The following is a 19,151-nucleotide window of genomic DNA, read 5'->3' as shown; positions in this document are numbered from 1 at the left end:
TCTCTCTCCTCCCTCCATTGCTGTTTACGTTTGTGCCGCTGCGGTTACACGTGAGCTGTCCTCATGCTGAAAACGTGACTTGTCGCGTACGTGATGTCACTCCCCGAAACGCAAGAAGAAAGCAAAAAGAATAATTTTTACTAAGGAAAATGGCAAAATAGTAAGTCAAAGTGACTTGGATATATGTAACTTTAATCTGATTACTGATTTGGAAATAGTAACGAGTTAGATTACTCGTTACTGACAAAAGGGGTCAGGTTAGAGTAACGCGTTACTAAGTAACGCATTACCGACATCACTGGCTGAAACTCTTAACTTGCGTTTAGTTTCTTCTTTCTTGTCTTGAGCTTTCAACATTTCTCTGGCTGGGAGCGCTTGCTAGCTAAGATGTTGAAGATTTGCAGTTAGCAAAAACACTCGTTATGCAAAGTTCACTTTTACCAGGAGTAAAGTTCTTTCCGCGCAGTTTTTGGCTTTTCTTTTTAACGTTGTCTTATTTAATGGCTGAAGTAACACATTTGGCTTATCAAATATCGACGTTATAAAGTTTGGAGTCGAATTTTATCGCAGACGTCTCAAAGAGCGTGTAGACTCGCCGCCATCTTGCGCGGACCCGACTAGAAAGAGTTTGACCCTCCTGATTTAACTGTAAATAAAGTTCATGTTATTTTCAGCCTGCAGGCGGCGCTGCTTTATCTGCAGCGGTCCTCCATGAACATGCAGAAGAAGAATGTTTAAAGTGTCCGTAGAAGAAGAGCCGGCGATTACGTTTTTTTCGTCACAGTGCGCAAATGCGCATCCAGGAATGTGGACCTGAGGCGGATAGCGGTAAAAGCAACACGAGCAAGCTGGGAAACGACACGTTTGGGCGGAAGAGAAAACAGCGCTTCAGAGGGAAGACTCAACCCAGCGAGAAGCTCTGGGACACGGCAGGTAAGACTCACCTGGCCGGCCGGAGCGTGTGTGTCAGCGAAGCCGCCTTCCTGGTTGACCCAGACGGGTGCTGGGCAGGCCCGCCGCCCTGACAGCCGTAGCTCCTGTCCAGCACCAGACTGCGTTCAGAAAGCTCCCGATTTAGAGGAGAAGCTGTTTAAAACCTCAGTGTTTGGAGAGATGATGTGTTTTAACCAGACAGGCTCAGATTAGACCCGGTCCTACAGTTCGGCTCAGAATTAACCCGTTTAGCTCCAGTTTTAGATCTGAATCTGAACCTTAGTTCCTTCTGACAGGAAGTTTTATTGGCTCTGAATTTACCAGAAGATTCTCTGAAATCAAACTAAAAGTTAGTCTGGTCCGTAAAGAACAAACAGAATGACACCGAACTGCATCCAAACATCTGCTGGTTTGGTAGAAACCCGTTTAGAGCCTTCATGGAACCAGAACTGGAGGAACGTTTAAGAACGTTTAACCCGGCAGAGGATCAGCTTCCCGTCGGTCTGGAGTCTCGTTAGCATTAGAAAGAGACACAAAGTTCATCCAAACTCTGGGCTTTTCATTGTTTTTAGTGGCGCCGAATTCAGAAGAAGATCCTGTGTAATCCTACAGGTGTCTCAGGTAAAGCTCATGTGAGCGCTAGTTCGGTTAACGATCATTTATACGTAAAATTTTGAGATCATGAAACGGAATTTGGTGTGACGTTCTCTACGGCTAGCTGGTGGTAACCTTAACCAGGTGACAGCGGTGACTAGCTAACCAGCAGCTAACCAGATGAGGCTAACTAGCTAGCCAGCAGCTAACCAGGTGTTAAATGCAGTGTTTGTTGTTTCAGGTGAAGCTTAGCAGCTCGGACGACTGGCTGGCTAACATTAGCAGCTGTGTTAGCTGTTGAAAGCCAGGATCAGACTATTTTACTGGAACTACAGAACCGTTCCTCCCGTTAACTCATTGGTGTGTTGCTAACGACTAGTTCCTGCTGGGTCAGGATAAATTACTAACAGTCTCCAGGTGTTAGAGTGGAGCCCGGCTGAAGCTGCATGTTATCCCCGGAGCAGAGAGCGGAGATCCAGCCTCAGAGGAACGCGTGTCTCCAAACCGAAAGTATCTCCTGGTAGAACTGAAGCAGGGACCAAACTAACACCTGGAACAAACACAGGGCGAGGTTAAACTGTGGGACCTGTCTAATGTCTGCAGCTGCTGATGGACTTTAATGTGAGTGGTCTTTGATGTCCTCATCTCCTCTGATGTCTCCACTTTTGTCCTGTGTCTCCTCTCATGTCTCATGTCTCCTCATTGTTGTGAAAGAATACAAATTGGGTGCGTATAAAATAAGACAAGTTCTACAGTAAAAGTCGACTCTAAGCTGAGGCGTATGGGCAAGTTAAAAAATATATATTTATAGAAGAAATTTGAAAGTAGGACTAAATCAGCCAGTCTGATGTTTATTAGGAGCTCATTCCAAAGTTTAGGAGCAGCTACAGAAAAGCACGATCACCTCAGTTTTTGTCCAATCATATTTCTTGTCCCCCTGTCTCCATAGCAACCATGGTTGGCGAGCGCCGGAATGGGAACCTGCTGGTCCAGCTGGGCCCGCGGCTGCAGGCATATCCTGAGGAGCTGATTCGCCAACGCCGCACCCATGATGGCCAGACGGAGTACCTGATTCGCTGGTGCCTTGTCACATCGACGACGGCTCCAGCTCGGGGAGTGGAGCCAGCGAGACAGGCGTGGCGGGCGGCAGTTCCGGCGTGGGCGGGTCGGGCAGCTCGTCGTCCGGAGAAACCAAACCGGAGAACATCCTGATGTGGATGTCCACGGAGGACGTCTACGCCAACTGCCCCACCCTGCTGGGCAAGAGGGAAGACGGACTCACAGCGCCCCCTGCAGCCACAGGAGACGCAGCGCGGTGCTGACGCGGCCGACGGAGAGCTCCCGGCTGACGTCACGTTCGACGAGGTGGAGCTGTCGGACATGAAGGAGGACGTGAAGAACCTGGTATGTCGTGCCAGGAAGCAGATGGCCAAGAAGAGCGATTTCTCCATCAACATCATGCACACCATCCACGTCCTCAGCGCCTATGCCTCCATCGGGTCGCTGGTCGGCGTCTTCAAGGAGACCGGAGCCCTCAACCTGCTCATGGAGCTGCTCTGCAACAGGAGACCCAGACCAGGCGCAGCGCCGGAAAGATGCTGCGGGCGCTCGCATCACACGACGCAGGTAAACCTATCCTACACCAGCCAATGGCACGAGTCCTGCTCTCTGATTGGTCTGTTCAGTACAGATCGTTGGTCCATCATTAGTTCTGTATCGGGGCCGAGGTCCAGAGCTGCTGAAGTTCTCACAGTCTGAGAAGATACAGACATGGTTCATGTTTTTAGACCAGACTTCCATCAGAAGCAGTTATTGAGCTGAAGTTTGTGTAACAGGAAGCATGAATCAGCAGAGCTGATGCTCCAGATCTGCTGATGAGACCACAGTTAGGTGGTTCTCTAAGGTTCCTCTACAAATGTTATTATATTCCTCCTACAGACGTTTTCTCAGGTCCTCCACATGTGACCAAAACCAGCTCAGAGCAGAACATTCTCCTGACTAGTTAATGGTCCGTTACTGAACTCCTGCTGTGAATCATTACAGAACCAGGAACAAAGTTTAGCCGATCAGTGATCAGATTCAACATTTAGCATTTTTCTGATGATCTGTGTTTTAAAAATGAGGAAATAAATAAAGAAAAACTGTTGTTGGATGCAATGTTCAGCATTTTACTGATTATAAATATTTAGTTTGTTCTGAACATCTACATGGTTTTAACAAACTAAATGGTAGAATTAGACCTGTTAGAGCTCCATGATTAGAGGATGAGTCAGCGAGGTCTGAAGCTGCTGGTTCATCAGGTTCCTCCAGGATCTCACCCATCAGTTTGGTTCCATCAATAAACATTCATGGAGTAAATCCACCAATAGTTGGAAACCAAACACCTGAGACCGACATGCAAACACAGACGACACGACGCCGACAGTGATTTTGAAGGTTTTCCAGCTGTAGTCGTCTGTCGGGTTCTTTAATGATTTAATTCTGAACTGAGAAGATTCTGAGGATTATTTTATGTTTTCATCAATCAGCTGTTTGGTCTCAGAAGTAATAAGAGGGGCTACAGGTGTAGTTCCGGTGTAGTCGAGGTGTAGTTTCAGGCGTAGTTCAAGTGTGGTTCCAAGTGTTCCAGGTGTAGTCCAGGTGCTGACGTGTTCCTGTCCTCTGCAGGTAGTCGGGCCTACGTGTTGCTGTCTCTCAGCCAGCAGGACGGCATCGAGCAGCACATGGACTTTGATAATCGCTACACTCTGCTGGAGCTGTTCGCTGAAACCACGTCTTCAGAGGAACATGGCATCTCCTTTGAGGGGATCCACCTACCTCAGGTAGCCACGTCTCTCCGGCTCAGGACGAGCTGGAAGGAGTTCTCACTTCCTGCTTAGGCTTATTAGGACCCAGTCTGATGAATGTAGTGTCGGACCCTGTTTACCTGGTAGTACACACTTCAAGAACATGAAAGTTAGGTGGAAGCTCCATTTGAACACTGTCTGAAATGTAGTGCTAGAGGGTAGCTGGAGAGTAAATGTAGTATTCAGGGATGAGAATTTTCTGCGGATCCGCAGAATTCCTTGGATTTTATCCTTGCCAGGGTCATTCTTGTGAATCATCTAAATTCGAGGAGAAATTTTTTTTGGGGGGTGAGGTATGTTTATGGTCGGCGAGTCGTAATATCGAACGGCTGCTAATATCCACCGCGCTGAATGCTAGCCGCCACTCAGTGAGAGCAGTCATGTACAGTACTGTAATCAAATCACCATGAAGTGTAGAGTCAGAAGGCGATGTAACTAAGTGACGACAGAGGCGCAACGATTCTGACAGGATACATCAGCCTATTCGTTCTGATTGGTTGTATACCTACCCAACTGCTGCAGAATGATTTGATAGACAACCTTTTAGCCCGCCTCCCTCCCTGCCGAGCATGCCTAGAAGAGAGGACAGGAGCAAGCAGCAAAGATGGAAAGACTGTCACACAATAAGTCAGAAAAGAGAAACGCTGCAGAGAAACTGATCCAATTGGCTGCAAAGAGGAAAAAGAAATCTTTGCAATGAACCATGAGTGCATTTGAACAGAATGATGCAGCTTGTAAATATGTTAGTTGGAACAATGTGTAGATGTGTGTGTGGCTATAAAATCTCAGAAACATTGACTGGAGTATAATCTTTCGTGTGTGACTATTAATTAAGAATGAAATCTCAAATATTGTTTGACTTCTTGGTTAGTTGAGAGGAAGAGAACATTGACTGTAGAACAGTCTCTCTCATGTGTAACTCTGCATTGAGAATGAACTCTCAGAAATATTATTTGACTTCTTGGTGAGGTGAGAGGAAGAGAATATTGAGAAAGGTAACTTAATTTATTTTACATAAAGATGGTGATGTTAGCCATTTGGTTTACCTACACTGCTAGTAATGCTAGCAAACTGAGAGCAGAGTCCCTATCACCATGACATTTAGAAATCATTTTGGACCAGACTGATATATATTAAATTGTTTTAAGGACTCTCAGGCCACTTTTTACTGCTGTAAAATCTCCAAAACCCAAGCGCTTCAGGAGGGCTTCGCCCCCCTGAATCCCCCCACTGGGCTCCGCACTGGACCCGGCTGGGGGCATGCGGCCCCCAGACCCCCGGCTAATTTTCAGCTGAAAATATTTTTCCTCATTCTCATCCCTAAGTATTAGAGTCTAAATATAATACTAGAGTCTAAATGTACTATAAGAGGGTAGGATGTAGTACTAGATGGTAGGATGTACTGCAGTAAACCTGTTTTCTCTCAATGATGTCAGTAAATGTAGATAAGCTGTAGTTCCTGGTTGTTCCAGCAGGGGGAGCCTCTTCCTGTCTAATCCTGTAGAGACCAGAGGAGGTTAAAGCAGAAAGCATTGTGGGAGTTTAGACAAAGACTTGTTATCCTTAATGACCTCTAGCCAGCAGGGGACGCTGAGTTAACCTTCTGTCTGTCCAGATTCCCGGGAAGCTGCTGTTCTCTCTGGTGAAGCGCTACCTGTGCGTCACGTCTCTGATGGACAAACTCAACACAGCGGGGGCGGAGTCAAGCTCTGACAGACAGGATGCCAGCCCCTCCCCTGCCTCCTCCAGCTCCGCCCACCAGGCCGAGCACCTGCGCGTCCAGCGGGAGTTTGACTTCACTATGGCGATGGCCAACCTGATCTCGGAGCTGGTCCGGGTGATGGGCTGGGACCGGAACCGCCAGCCACCCGACAGCTCCACCCACCAATCGGCAGGGGGCGGGGTTAGTGGGGAGGAGCAAGAGGAGGAGTCCCGGCCTGTCCTCAGGTCCATCTTCCAGCCTCGGTTCTGTGCCTCGCCTGTCGCCCTTGCTGTTAGCTCGGCCGTGGCAGCGCCGGCCTCCACGCCACCAAAGAAGAAGACAGGAAACGGGTTCAAGACGCGGTCGGACTTTGCCAGCCGCTCAGCCTACGTGGAGTATGTCCAGGACAACCTGAAGAGCGGCATGATGGTCCGCATGCTGGAGGACTACGAGGAGGTCAGCGCCGGGGACGAGGGAGAGTTCCGCTACAGCAACGACGGATCCCCACCTGTCCAGGTGAGGAAGCACTGGTCCAGCATGTAGACCACCAAGGTAGACCGGCAGTTAGACCACCAAGGTAGACCGACAGTTAGACCACCAAGGTAGACCGGCAGTTAGACCACCAAGGTAGACCGGCAGTTAGACCACCAAGGTAGACCGGCAGTTAGACCACCAAGGTAGACCGGCAGTTAGACCACCAAGGTGGACCAGCAGTTAGACCGGCAGTTAGACCACCAAGGTAGACCGGCAGTTAGACCACCAAGGTAGACCGGCAGTTAGACCACCAAGGTAGACCGGCAGTTAGACCACCAAGGTGGACCGGCAGTTAGACCACCAAGGTAGACCAGCAGTTAGACCGGCAGTTAGACCACCAAGGTGGACCGGCAGTTAGACCACCAAGGTGGACCGGCAGTTAGACCACCAAGGTGGACCAGCAGTTAGACCGGCAGTTAGACCACCAAGGTGGACCAGCAGTTAGACCGGCAGTTAGACCACCAAGGTGGACCAGCAGTTAGATCGGCAGTTAGACCACCAAGGTAGACCGGCAGTTAGACCACCAAGGTGGACCGGCAGTTAGACCACCAAGGTGGACCGGCAGTTAGATCGGCAGGTAGACCACCAAGGTAGACCACCAAGGTAGACCGGCAGTTAGACCACCAAGGTGGACCGGCAGTTAGACCACCAAGGTAGACCACCAAGGTAGACCACCAAGGTAGACCACCAAGGTAGACCAGTTAGAATCTGTTTAGTGATGAAGTGAGAATGAATCAAATACTTCAATGATCTCAGAGTTCATGGTGTCTCCAGGTGGTCCAGGTTCCGTCCTGCCTCACCATGCTGGTATAAAGTTCACTCAGAAGGACCTTTCAAAGGTTCCTCTGGTGGATTATCAGAACCACATCCAGGGAACCAGTGATTGTTTCTAGAACTCATTAAACTGCTGCAGTTTTCCTCTTCTGATTCACTGAACTATCAGGATTAGGTTCTTGTTAGCTACAGTCCAACAACAGGGGGCGCTGCTGCTAAAGTGTCTCCTGTGGTGTCCAGGTCTACTGGAACTCCCTGTCCAGAACCTACTGGGTCCACTGGCACATGGTGGAGATCCTGGGCAGCGGCAGCAGCAGCCAGGCTGAGAAGGAGACGCAGGAGAAGGCGTCGTCGCTGACGGAGACGCTCAAACTCACCGCAGGTAGGAGCCAATCGCAGAGCAGCACCTGTAGGAGGCGCTAGAGAGCTGAGAGCATCATCTGATGAACGTCTCTATTAGGAAGTCTCTCTGATGTCAAAGTAAAACATAAATAATATAAAATCTGAAACCTGAGGTTAGTTGTCTTTATAGGTGGGTGAACTCCATCAGGTTGGTTCTTCTTCTGTAGCTGTCCTCCTGCTGTAGATTAGCTCTGAGACCTTCAATCCTTGTTGTCCTCAGTGAGCCAGACGTTCTTCTCAAAGCCTCCCGGTGGACTCTACTCCCTGCCTTACCTGTCCGAGAGGCTGCAGGTGGAGCCAGCAACGCTGAGCAGAGCCGAGTGGTGGGAGGTCCTCTTCTTCATCAAGAAACTGGAGCCCAAGCAGCAGCAGGAGGTCAACGGCATCCTGCTGCAGAACCTGGATGACCAGGTAGGAGGTTCTGACCCTCTGTGAGGAGGTTCTGACCCTCTGTGAGGAGGTTCTGACCATAGATATGAAGACGAGATACGCCAGCGCGCTGTAGCAGCCGGCTGAGCGATGTGCCTATGTGGCGGCCATCTTGGAGGGGGCAAAGTTCCCATTCAAAGCAATGCATGCACTTTGAAAATATATCATAATTTGCTCATTTCTCAACCGATTTTCACGTGGTTTACTTTATTGTCAATGTCAAAACATGTGCTATTAATACAGAACATTTTATTAAAAATAGGCTTTCTACCAATGTAGCCTGCAAGTTCAGTTATCTTATTATTTAGGTCCAGAGGCCAGGGAATCTTTTACGTTCAGCCATTACATATATAAATATAAGATTTACATTGTAAATGCTTAGATATGTAGCTACACACGAGGACAAAATTGTTGGTACCCCTCAGTTAAAGAAGGAAAAACCCACAATTCTCACTGAAATCACTTGAAACTCACAAAAGTAACAATAAATAAAAATTTATTGAAAATTAAATAATCAAAATCAGCCATCACTTTTGAATAGTTGATTAACATAATTATTTAAAAAACAAACTAATGAAATAGGGCTGGACAAAAATGATGGTACCCATAACTTAATATTTTGTTGCACAACCTTTTGAGGCAATCACTGCAATTAAACGATTTCTGTATTTGTCAATGAGCGTTCTGCAGCTGTCAACAGGTATTTTGGCCCACTCCTCATGAGCAAACAGCTCCAGTTGTCTCAGGTTTGATGGGTGTCTTCTCCAAATGGCATGTTTCAGCTCCTTCCACATATGTTCAATGGGATTCAGATCTGGGCTCATAGAAGGCCACTTTAGAATAGTCCAATGCTTTTCTCTCAGCCATTCTTGGCTGTTTTTGGCTGTGTGTTTTGGATGGTTGTCCTGTTGGAAGACCCATGACCTGCGACTGAGACCAAGCTTTCTGACACTAGGCAGCACATTTCTCTCCAGAATGCCTTGATAGTCTTCAGATTTCATCGTACCTTGCACACTTTCAAGACACCCTGTGCCAGATGCAGCAAAGCAGCCCCAAAACATTACTGAGCCTCCTCCATGTTTCACCGTAGGGACAGTGTTCTTTTCTTCGTATGCTTGGTTTTTGAGTCTATGAACATAGAGTTGATGTGCCTTACCAAAAAGCTCCAGTTTGGTCTCATCTGTCCAAAGGACATTCTCCCAGAAGCTTTGTGGCTTGTCAACATGCATTTTTGCAAATTCCAGTCTGGCTTTTTTATGAGTTTTTTTCAGCAGTGGTGTCCTCCTTGGTCGTCTCCCATGAAGTCCACTTTGGCTCAAACAACGACGAATGGTGCGATCTGACACTGATGTACCTTGGCCTTGGAGTTCACCTTTAATTTCTTTGGAGGTTGCTCTGGGCTCTTTGGATACAATTCCAACGATCCGTCTCTTCAATTTGTCATCAATTTTCCTCTTGCGGCCACGTCCAGGGAGGTTGGCTACTGTCCCGTGGGTCTTGAACTTCTGAATAATATGAGCCACTGTTGTCACAGGAACTTCAAGCTGTTTAGAGATGGTCTTATAGCCTTTACCTTTAAGATGTTTGTCTATCATTTTTTTTCGGATGTCCTGGGACAATTCTCTCCTTCGCTTTCTGTTGTCCATGTTCAGTGTGGTACACACCTTTTCACCAAACAGCAGGGTGACTACTTGTCTCCCTTTAAATAGGCAGACTGACTGATTATGAGTTTGGAAACACCTGTGATGTCAATTAAATGACACACCTGAGTTAATCATGTCACTCTGGTCAAATAGTTTTCAGTCTTTTATAGAGGTACCATCATTTTTGTCCAGGCCTGTTTCATTAGTTTGTTTTTTTAAATAATTATGTTAATCAACAATTCAAAAGTGATGGCTGTTTTTGATTATTTAATTTTCAATAAATTTTTATTTATTGTTACTTTTGTGAGTTTCAAGTGATTTCAGTGAGAATTGTGGGTTTTTCCTTCTTTAACTGAGGGGTACCAACAATTTTGTCCACGTGTGTATATGAACAAAAAAGAGAGATAAAAATATACATATATAGAAAACTTTTTTTTACAGATGAAAGATTTAAACGTGAAGGTAACAGAATAATAATTTATATTTATCCATCTGTCTATCTCTCTCTACAGCTATAGACTGTTATATGCATGTCACATGGAGATAGAACAGATTAGAGTTTATTTCCATTTACAAGAAACGGGTACATTGAACTGAATCATTAAGCACTACAAAAATAATTTAATATACTTAGACATACACACAGTTGTCATAATGAACATATAAATGCTAAAAGCAGGAATACAAGCAGATATTTACTTAGATACAAACACAAGTTGGGGGAATAGTAAGTGTGCATCGGGTCACAGTCGGTAAAGAAACAGTAAAAGTGTACATTTTCATGAAAGCAATGAAACTCAATAAAACTGAGTTGCTGCATCCTTGTAAATGATTCACCTCCTCTTCCAAGACGAGCTGGAAGGTAAACACTGATGGAGTAACACCAGGTCTAAACCTACCCAGCCCTGTGAGACTCATCAGGTTTAAAATAATCACTGCAGAGCACCAGCAAACCCCTCTCTGCTCAGAGCTGCTTCCACTTCTTCCTCAACCCATAGTCTTTGGGAAACCTACATGGAGTCAAGAAAAAGTAGACAGAAGTAAATAAGTCTGTACACAACAACATATTTATAAAGAAATCATGCGAATAAATTAAGTACAGAGAACTGAATTAACCAATACACAGTAGACCAAAGTTATTTAATTTGATCAGTATAACATTGTTTAGTAACATTTCAATTATGTGAGAGCAGTCCTAAAGAATTGCCTGAAATCCCAATCATAAAATGGGTTTGGAGGAAGAACATAGATGCTAATCTGGATATATATGAGTTAGGCTTTATAACTACTATTGGTAGTATTGGTGGTATTAATAGTAATGCTACTACTAGTGGTAATACACCAACTACTGCTGCTGATACTGTCACTGCTACTACAACTTGTACTACTAGTACACATGCTGATACTACGTCTACGACTCTAACAGCTACTTATACTATTACTGCTGCTTGTACTTTTCGTATTACTGCTTGTACAGCTATACTACAGCTACTATTAATCGTCTGGTATTTGGTTGTCCAGCTGTTAGCTTGTGTTAATGTTTTGCTAATGGCTAACTAGTTAGCTCTCATAGACTCTCAACAAGATTTAATAATGAAAAACGAGCCCAAAACTATTCTTACCTGTGGAAAGTTATTCCAAGTTTCCTTGTCTTGATCGTCCGATGTAGTGTGCAACTGTATGCCGCACAATGAGCCGGCATTCTTCTTGTTTTAATTTTCGTGCCGTACACACCAATGGAAAACACTGAAACTTTGCCCCCACTAGCTTAGCGTCTCTGTAGGCACGCCGCTCAGAGGGGCGTGGCCTATCTAGTTTTCTATACATAGCTATGGTTCTGGTCCTCTGTGACCCCAACCCTTCAGGTTCATTATGATCACCATTGACTCACCTGTGATGTCATCCCGGTGTAGCCAATCAGGTATTGTTGGTCCAGGATCAGTGAAGCTAGCAGGAGTCGCATTAATGTGTAAAATATGAGAGCATAATAATTAGACCAGGGGTGTCCACCATGAGGCCCGTGGTCCAAAAGTGGTCCTCCAGAGGGTCCAATCCGGCCCTCAAAGTGTAAAAATTACAGAGAAGACATTAACTGCAGATTGGAAATTTGTCAAACTAAACTTTTAAAATACTTTTTTCATCTCGTTTGTGTCGTTTGTACATTTTTTTTTTGTCATTTTGTGTCTTATTTTTGTCTTGTTTTTGTTGTTTGTTGTTTTTTTTGTCTCTTTTCTTGTGGTTCTGATCCTCCAGTAAATCCTCCGTGGTTCAGGTCCAGGTGACTAAATGTTGTGTTCCTTTGTAGACACTCTGATCTGGAAGTTGTGATGTGGAAATGATAAACTGAGGATGAATGTGGATGGAACTGAACTTTCAGTTCATGATGTTTAATAGAAAGATGATTCCTTACATGTGAACATTCTGCACTAAACCAAAGGAACTATCAGGAGTTGTGGTTATTTAGAGGTTATTATGCTGTGGTTTTACTGGTTTTACTGGTTTTACCGGAGGTCAGACTGGACTGGATGTGGAACTAAGGCGAGTTTGACTCTCCTGGGGCCTCATTTATAAAACTTGCGTACGCACAAAACAGGGCTAGAAAGTTGCATACGCCACTTTCTGTGCAAAGGTTGTGATTTCTAAAAACAAACAGCATGAGAATGTGCGCACCGGTGCACCAACCTTGATTCTTGATGCTTCTTTACGCACAAAACAGGGCGTAAATCACAAACTTTGCGTAGAAAGTGGCGTACTCTGTGTTCGTTGTGATTTCTAAAAACAAACTTGTCGTGAGAATGTGAACACCGGTGCTCCAACTTTGATGCTTGCTTAAGCACATTTTGGAGACAGAGGGAACGGCAGTGATGGAGGGTGAAGTGGTGAATTGAAACCAGATTGATCTCAAACCTTTATTGTTATCACATATTAGACTTGTAGAGCCGGATAATCATAAACCCTCATTGTTGTAGATGTTCATATAGTGCGTCATTCGGCCTATGACTGTATTTGCAGAACTATGTTCATATATCAGCAGGGGCGGATTGAACGTTATTTCATTCTGTCGTTTGACAGAAGGGCCGGTCCACATCTGGGCCGGTGCGCTGGTCTTCATTAAATAGTTTTGTTTACCGAGCACCTGGCGCCCGTATGGCTCATCAGGTTACACAGGTGACCCATGTACAGGGGTGGTCTCTGACGCAGTGGCCTGGGTTTGATTCCTGCCCACGGCACTTTTATGCATGTCTTCCTACTCTTCTTCCCATTTCCTGTCACTCTTCACTGCAACTATCACAGTAAAAAGGCAAAAAAAGTAAAGAATTTTGTTTATTTATCCATATGCGGCCGAATGGGATGAGCGTCCACCCATTAATCAGCCTGTACAGGCACACAGGCTTCACACCACAACCACGCTCAGTGCAGTGAAAAGACTGCAGGGGGCGCTGTGTAAAATGCCGTGGATCAGCAGCTTATTTATATACAGATACATTCATGAGTTACTTTGCATTGACCATTCATGGTAAAATGTGGGTGTGTTGTGGGCAGAATGTGAGGTGGATCCACCTGTGCAATCTTCCAGCTGGTGTGTGATTATAAAGAAATTGCCTGCAGCTGTGCTTACGCACAGTTTTATAAATCAGGGGCGAACAGCATACGCCCATTTCAGCTTTTCGGCGTACGCAAACTTTAGTATGGATCCTACGCAATGTTTTATAAATGAGGCCCCTGGTCTTCAGAGGTTCATCAGTGGTTTTATGCTCCATCATTTCCTCCTTCTGCTCCAGGAGGCGGAGCTTGACGACTCGTCTCTGATTGGTCTGTGCGTCCCCGGCGATGTGGCAAAGAAACTCCTCCACTACCTGAAGCAGAAGCTGCCGTCGTCGTGCCTCAGTGACCTGCTCTGCTCCCACTCCTTCATCAAGCACTACCTGAGGAGAGGAGGAGGCAGCCTGGAGGACGAGGAGCTGCTGGGTGAGTCTGACTCCGCCCCCTCGCTGTCCCTCATTCCCGTCCCCGCCTCCTGTCTCACTCTGCTCTGCCCCACAGCCCCAGGCTCTCTGGGAACGGGAGCTCAGAGCTTCTCCTCGTCGTCCTCGGCCTCCACCTCCTCGTCCTCGGCCATGGGCTCCGTCTCCAAGAAGGCCAAGAAGGAGCCTCCGCTGGACTCGGAGACGGACAGCGAGCTGCCGACGGAGGACGACAGCAGATACCCTGACGACCTGGAGGACAAGATGAAAGGTGGGAGGACTGGTAGGAGCCAGCAGCTGACAGTTAGAACACATTCTGCCATTTATCCTTTCCCATAAATACAGAGGAGCAGCGCCCCCCAGTGGTCCACTGGTGATCTGACCATTAAACCCGTCTGCCAATAAGGAGCAGCGATCGTCTCCTAAAACGTTTGGATGAAGTTCTTCAGGGAACCATCTGACCTTTAGTTTAACCCTCCTGCTGGTCAAGTCGACCTGTTTTAAAGTTTGAAAGTGTGGAGAAAAAAAATAGATTTACACACTGAAAACTTCCACATTTTCAATGTTTTTGGAAATATTTGAACATTTTTTAGTGTAAAAAAAAAGAAATGCTAAAAAAATGTTTCTTGAACATTCAGAAAAAAATCAACCAAAATCCAGCAAATTTCACTGGATTTTGGTTGATTTTTATTTTTCTGAATGTTCAAGAAACATTTTTTTGTCCCTAAAGAAAATATTAGAAGTTTTGCTGATATTTATAAAATCACTTCAGATATTTTTAGGATTTAAAAAAAAAATATTTGCATGTTTTTATTTTTATATTTTTATTTCTTGCCAAATTTGGGGATTTTTAAAAAAAAATAAAATAAAACTTTGACGGGAAACTTTTAAGAAGTTTGTGGAATTTCTTTCCTGAAGTTTTTGCAATTTTTTTTCTAAATTTGGGGAATTTTTTTGCTGATTTTTTTTTTGGATTTCTTTTAGGCAAGGGAACAGTTGTTTTTGGTGCCATTCATGACCAAAAACCCTTTAACAACAGGAGGGTTAAAGGGTTTAGAGGAGTGTGGCCTATGTGAGTCTGACCACATGGTGGCGCCGTCGCTGACATCTCTGGATCTGTGTTCAGCTTCAGGAAGAAACTTTGAGTTTTTTAGTGTCTGTCAAAGTTACAGAAACCAACATTCAAACTGAAGATGACAACAGTGTTCCTGAACTGAATCCACATTTATTTAAATACAGACAATAAACAGAATAAATCCAAGAGAAAATAAATAGAAAATAAACAATAAATACAACAAACATTTCACTAAATACAGTAAATACAATAACCAATTCAATGTAGTCAATACAATAAACATAATAAATATAAAATGTAATAAATATAATAAATGGTAAAATAAACATGAATATAAAATTAATAAATACAACAAATAGTGAACACAATAAATACAGTAAATGGTCAAAATAATAAAAATAATTATTTTAACACATTTAATAAATTCAACAAATGGCTAAAACAAACATAATATAAAATTTAATTCATATAATTAATACTCATTAAAAAATTATAATAAATATAAAATTAGTAAATATAATAAATGGTAAAAAACAGAATATTAATAAATGTAATAAATACAACAAATTTTCAACACAATAAACCTAATATAAACATAATTATAAACATGATAAATCTAAACATGATAAATCTGAACATAAATCTGAACATAAATCTGAACATAAATATAAACATGATAAATATAAACATGATAAATATAAACATAAATCTAAACATGATAAATATAAACATAAATATAAACATGATAAATATAAGCATGATAAATCTAAACATGATAAATATAAACATAGCTATAAACATAAATATGAACATGTTAAATCTAAACATGATAAATCTAAAAATGATAAATATAAACATAAATATAAACATGATAAATATAAATCTAAACATGATAAATCTAAACATGATAAATTTAAACATGATAAATCTAAACAAATATAAACATGATAAATCTAAACATGATAAATATAAACATAAATATAAGCATGATAAATATAAACAAATATGAACATGATAAATATAAACATGATAAATCTAAACATGATAAATATAAAAATGATAAATATAAACATAAATATAAACATACATTTAAGCATGATAAATATAAACATAAATATAAGCATGATAAATCTAAACATGATAAATATAAACATAAATCTAAACATGATAAATATAAAAATGATAAATATAAACATAAATATAGACATGATAAATATTTACATACATTTAAGCATGATAAATATAAACATAAATATAAACATGATAAATATAAACATGATAAATATAAACATGATAAATATTATACATGATAAATATAAGCATGATAAATATAAACATAAATCTAAACATGATAAATATAAACATGATAAATATTATACATGATAAATATAAGCATGATAAATCTAAACATGATAAATATAAACATAAATATAGACATGATAAATATTTACATACATTTAAGCATGATAAATATAAACATAAATCTAAACATGATAAATATAAGCATGATAAATATAAACATAAATCTAAACATGATAAATATAAACATGATAAATATAAACATGATAAATATTATACATGATAAATATAAGCATGATAAATCTAAACATGATAAATATAAACATAAATCTAAACATGATAAATATAAAAATGATAAATATAAACATAAATATAGACATGATAAATATTTACATACATTTAAGCATGATAAATATAAACATAAATCTAAACATGATAAATATAAACATGATAAATATTATACATGATAAATATAAGCATGATAAATATAAACATGATAAATATAAACATAAATCTAAACATGATAAAGCTAAACATGATTCTCCATGTAAATGAACGACTGTCTGACTGCTGACCCTGTGAACGTTTCCTTCATATCGGCATTCCTGCTGTGACTCTGTCCTGCAGTGTTCAACAACCCGCGGGTTCAGGGGAAGAAGACGGTTCTGGAGAAGCTGGGCGAGGTGGTGGACATCCTGAAGAAAGCAGGTTCGGACCAGAACCAACAGCTGGCTGCCGTCCTGTTCATCACCAGGCTGCTGGAGGAGAAAGGAGTTCAGGAGAAGAACTCCATGAGGAGCGACTCGGCCCAGACTATACGGTAGGAACCGGCCCAGAAAATACACCGAGCCGGGATCAGTACTGAGTACAAGGCAGAAAACATACAATCAGTTATTCTACAACACATTTAACACAACAGCAAAAAGTCCAAACGAAGAGGGAGAAACACTGTTAGTTTAAAGTTCTGAATCTGCTGTAACTGGGTCAGTTTAAATAAAGTTTTATTTGTCCTCCAGGGATAAGGTTCTGAAGCTGCTGTAACTGGGTCAGTTTAAATAAAGTTTTATTTGTCCTCCAGGGATAAGGTTCTGAAGCTGCTGTAACTGGGTCAGTTTAAATAAAGTTTTATTTGTCCTCCAGGGATAAGGTTCTGAAGCTGCTGTAACTGGGTCAGTTTAAATAAAGTTTTATTTGTCCTCCAGGGATAAGGTTCTGAAGCTGCTGTAACTGGGTCAGTTTAAATAAAGTTTTATTTGTCCTCCAGGGATAAGGTTCTGAAGCTGCTGTAACTGGGTCAGTTTAAATAAAGTTTTATTTACCCTCCAGGGATAAGGTTCTGAAGCTGCTGTAACTGGGTCAGTTTAAATAAAGTTTTATTTACCCTCCAGGGATAAGGTTCTGAAGCTGCTGGTGGAGCTGCTTGGCTCCGCCTCCAGAGACGTGGTTGTGAGCACGCTCAGACTGACCCATCTGCTGATGCTGAAGTATGAGTGGAGGGTTTCCTTCGCCACGGAGGGCGGAGTCAAAGCCGTGCTGTCCTGTATGCAGGAGTTCTCGTCTGTGACTCACGTGCAGCAGCTGGCGCTGGCGGTGAGATGAATCCCAACCAATCAGCTCTCGGTATCCCGCCGCCTGGCCCTGATCTCACCCAGTTTCCTCTTCCTGTAGACTCTGAAGGTCATCACCGGCGCCAGCAAACATGACCTGCGCAGCGTCGGCAGCAGCCCGCCGCTGTCCGAGTCTGGTACCCAGATGATGCTGGAGATCTTCGCCAGCATCGGGTCGGCTACGCCTGAAGGCTCCAGAGGGCTGCTGGCCGCCATTCCTGCTGCCATCGAGCTAATGTTGAAGACCAAAGGGTGGGTCTGTCACTATGATCAGTGATCAATAGTCGGTAATCAGTAGTCAGTAAGGATAGACCAGATTGATTATTATCTACATGCTGTCGGTGATTATTATTTATTGATTATCTGCAGCTGCAGGCTGTCGGTGATTATTAATTATGGATTATCTGCAGCTGCAGGCTGTCAGTGATTATTAATTATTGATTATCTGCAGCTGCATGCTGTCGGTGATTATTAATTATTGATTATCTGCAGCTGCATGCTGTCGGTGATTATTAATTATTGATTATCTGCAGCTGCAGGCTGTCGGTGATTACTAATTATTGATTATCTGCAGCTGCAGGCTGTCAGTGATTATTAATTATTATCTGCAGCTGCATGCTGTCGGTGATTACTAATTATTGATTATCTGCAGCTGCAGGCTGTCGGTGATTACTAATTATTGATTATCTGCAGCTGCAGGCTGTCAGTGATTATTAATTATTATCTGCAGCTGCATGCTGTCGGTGATTACTAATTATTGATTATCTGCAGCTGCAGGCTGTCGGTGCGTAATGGACTGCTGGTCATCATAATGCTCATCTCCAGCCATAAGAGTCTGGCTGAGCAACTGGTGGCCTGTGATGTCACGGCCGTCCTGAAGAAGTGTCTGACGCTGTCCAGAGCTGAGACCATGCTGGCCATCATCGCCCTCAACCACATCTCCATGGTGCACAAGCTGGACAGCAAAGGTGGAGCTAAACACCTGAGTTACACAAGTATCAGTTTATTCTGATGCAGAGCACCACTGCTAATGGTAGCATAGCAGCTAATGGTAGCATGGAAGCTAATGGTAGCATAGCAGCTAATGGTAGCATATAAGCTAATGGTAGCATGGAAGCTAATATATAAGCTAACGGTAGCATGTAAGCTAATGACAGCATGTAAGCTAATGACAGCATGTAAGCTAATGACAGCATGTAAGCTGATGACAGCATAGAAGCTAATGATAGTATGTAAGCTAATGGTATCATAGAAGCTAATGTAGCATATAAGCTAATGGTAGCATGGAAGCTAATATATAAGCTAATTGTAGCATTGAAGTTAATGGTAGCATATAAGCTAATGGTAG

The 19,151-nt window shown here is 42.9% G+C and overlaps 1 protein-coding gene across 1 annotated transcript in view; it reads left to right on the top strand.

Annotated features, from left to right (window-relative positions):
- Positions 1–761: 761 nt before the first annotated feature.
- LOC127534649 (cullin-9-like) overlaps positions 762–19,151 on the top strand; it is a 51,807-nt gene continuing 33,417 nt past the window's right edge. The window contains 15 exon segments of the mRNA XM_051950403.1: positions 762–933; positions 2,477–2,614; positions 2,617–2,795; positions 2,797–3,088; positions 3,091–3,153; positions 4,195–4,349; positions 5,989–6,591; positions 7,624–7,765; positions 8,006–8,196; positions 13,640–13,826; positions 13,902–14,093; positions 16,824–17,016; positions 17,585–17,786; positions 17,865–18,055; positions 18,575–18,771. Of these exon segments, the coding sequence (XP_051806363.1) occupies positions 792–933; positions 2,477–2,614; positions 2,617–2,795; positions 2,797–3,088; positions 3,091–3,153; positions 4,195–4,349; positions 5,989–6,591; positions 7,624–7,765; positions 8,006–8,196; positions 13,640–13,826; positions 13,902–14,093; positions 16,824–17,016; positions 17,585–17,786; positions 17,865–18,055; positions 18,575–18,771 (3,067 nt within the window). The 5' untranslated portion in view covers positions 762–791.

This window comes from Acanthochromis polyacanthus, chromosome 7 (genome assembly GCF_021347895.1).
Source record: "Acanthochromis polyacanthus isolate Apoly-LR-REF ecotype Palm Island chromosome 7, KAUST_Apoly_ChrSc, whole genome shotgun sequence".
Classification (NCBI taxonomy): Eukaryota; Metazoa; Chordata; class Actinopteri; family Pomacentridae; genus Acanthochromis; species Acanthochromis polyacanthus.
The sequence above is the reverse complement of the archived record's forward strand: the minus strand, read 5'-3'. Positions and strand labels throughout refer to the sequence as shown.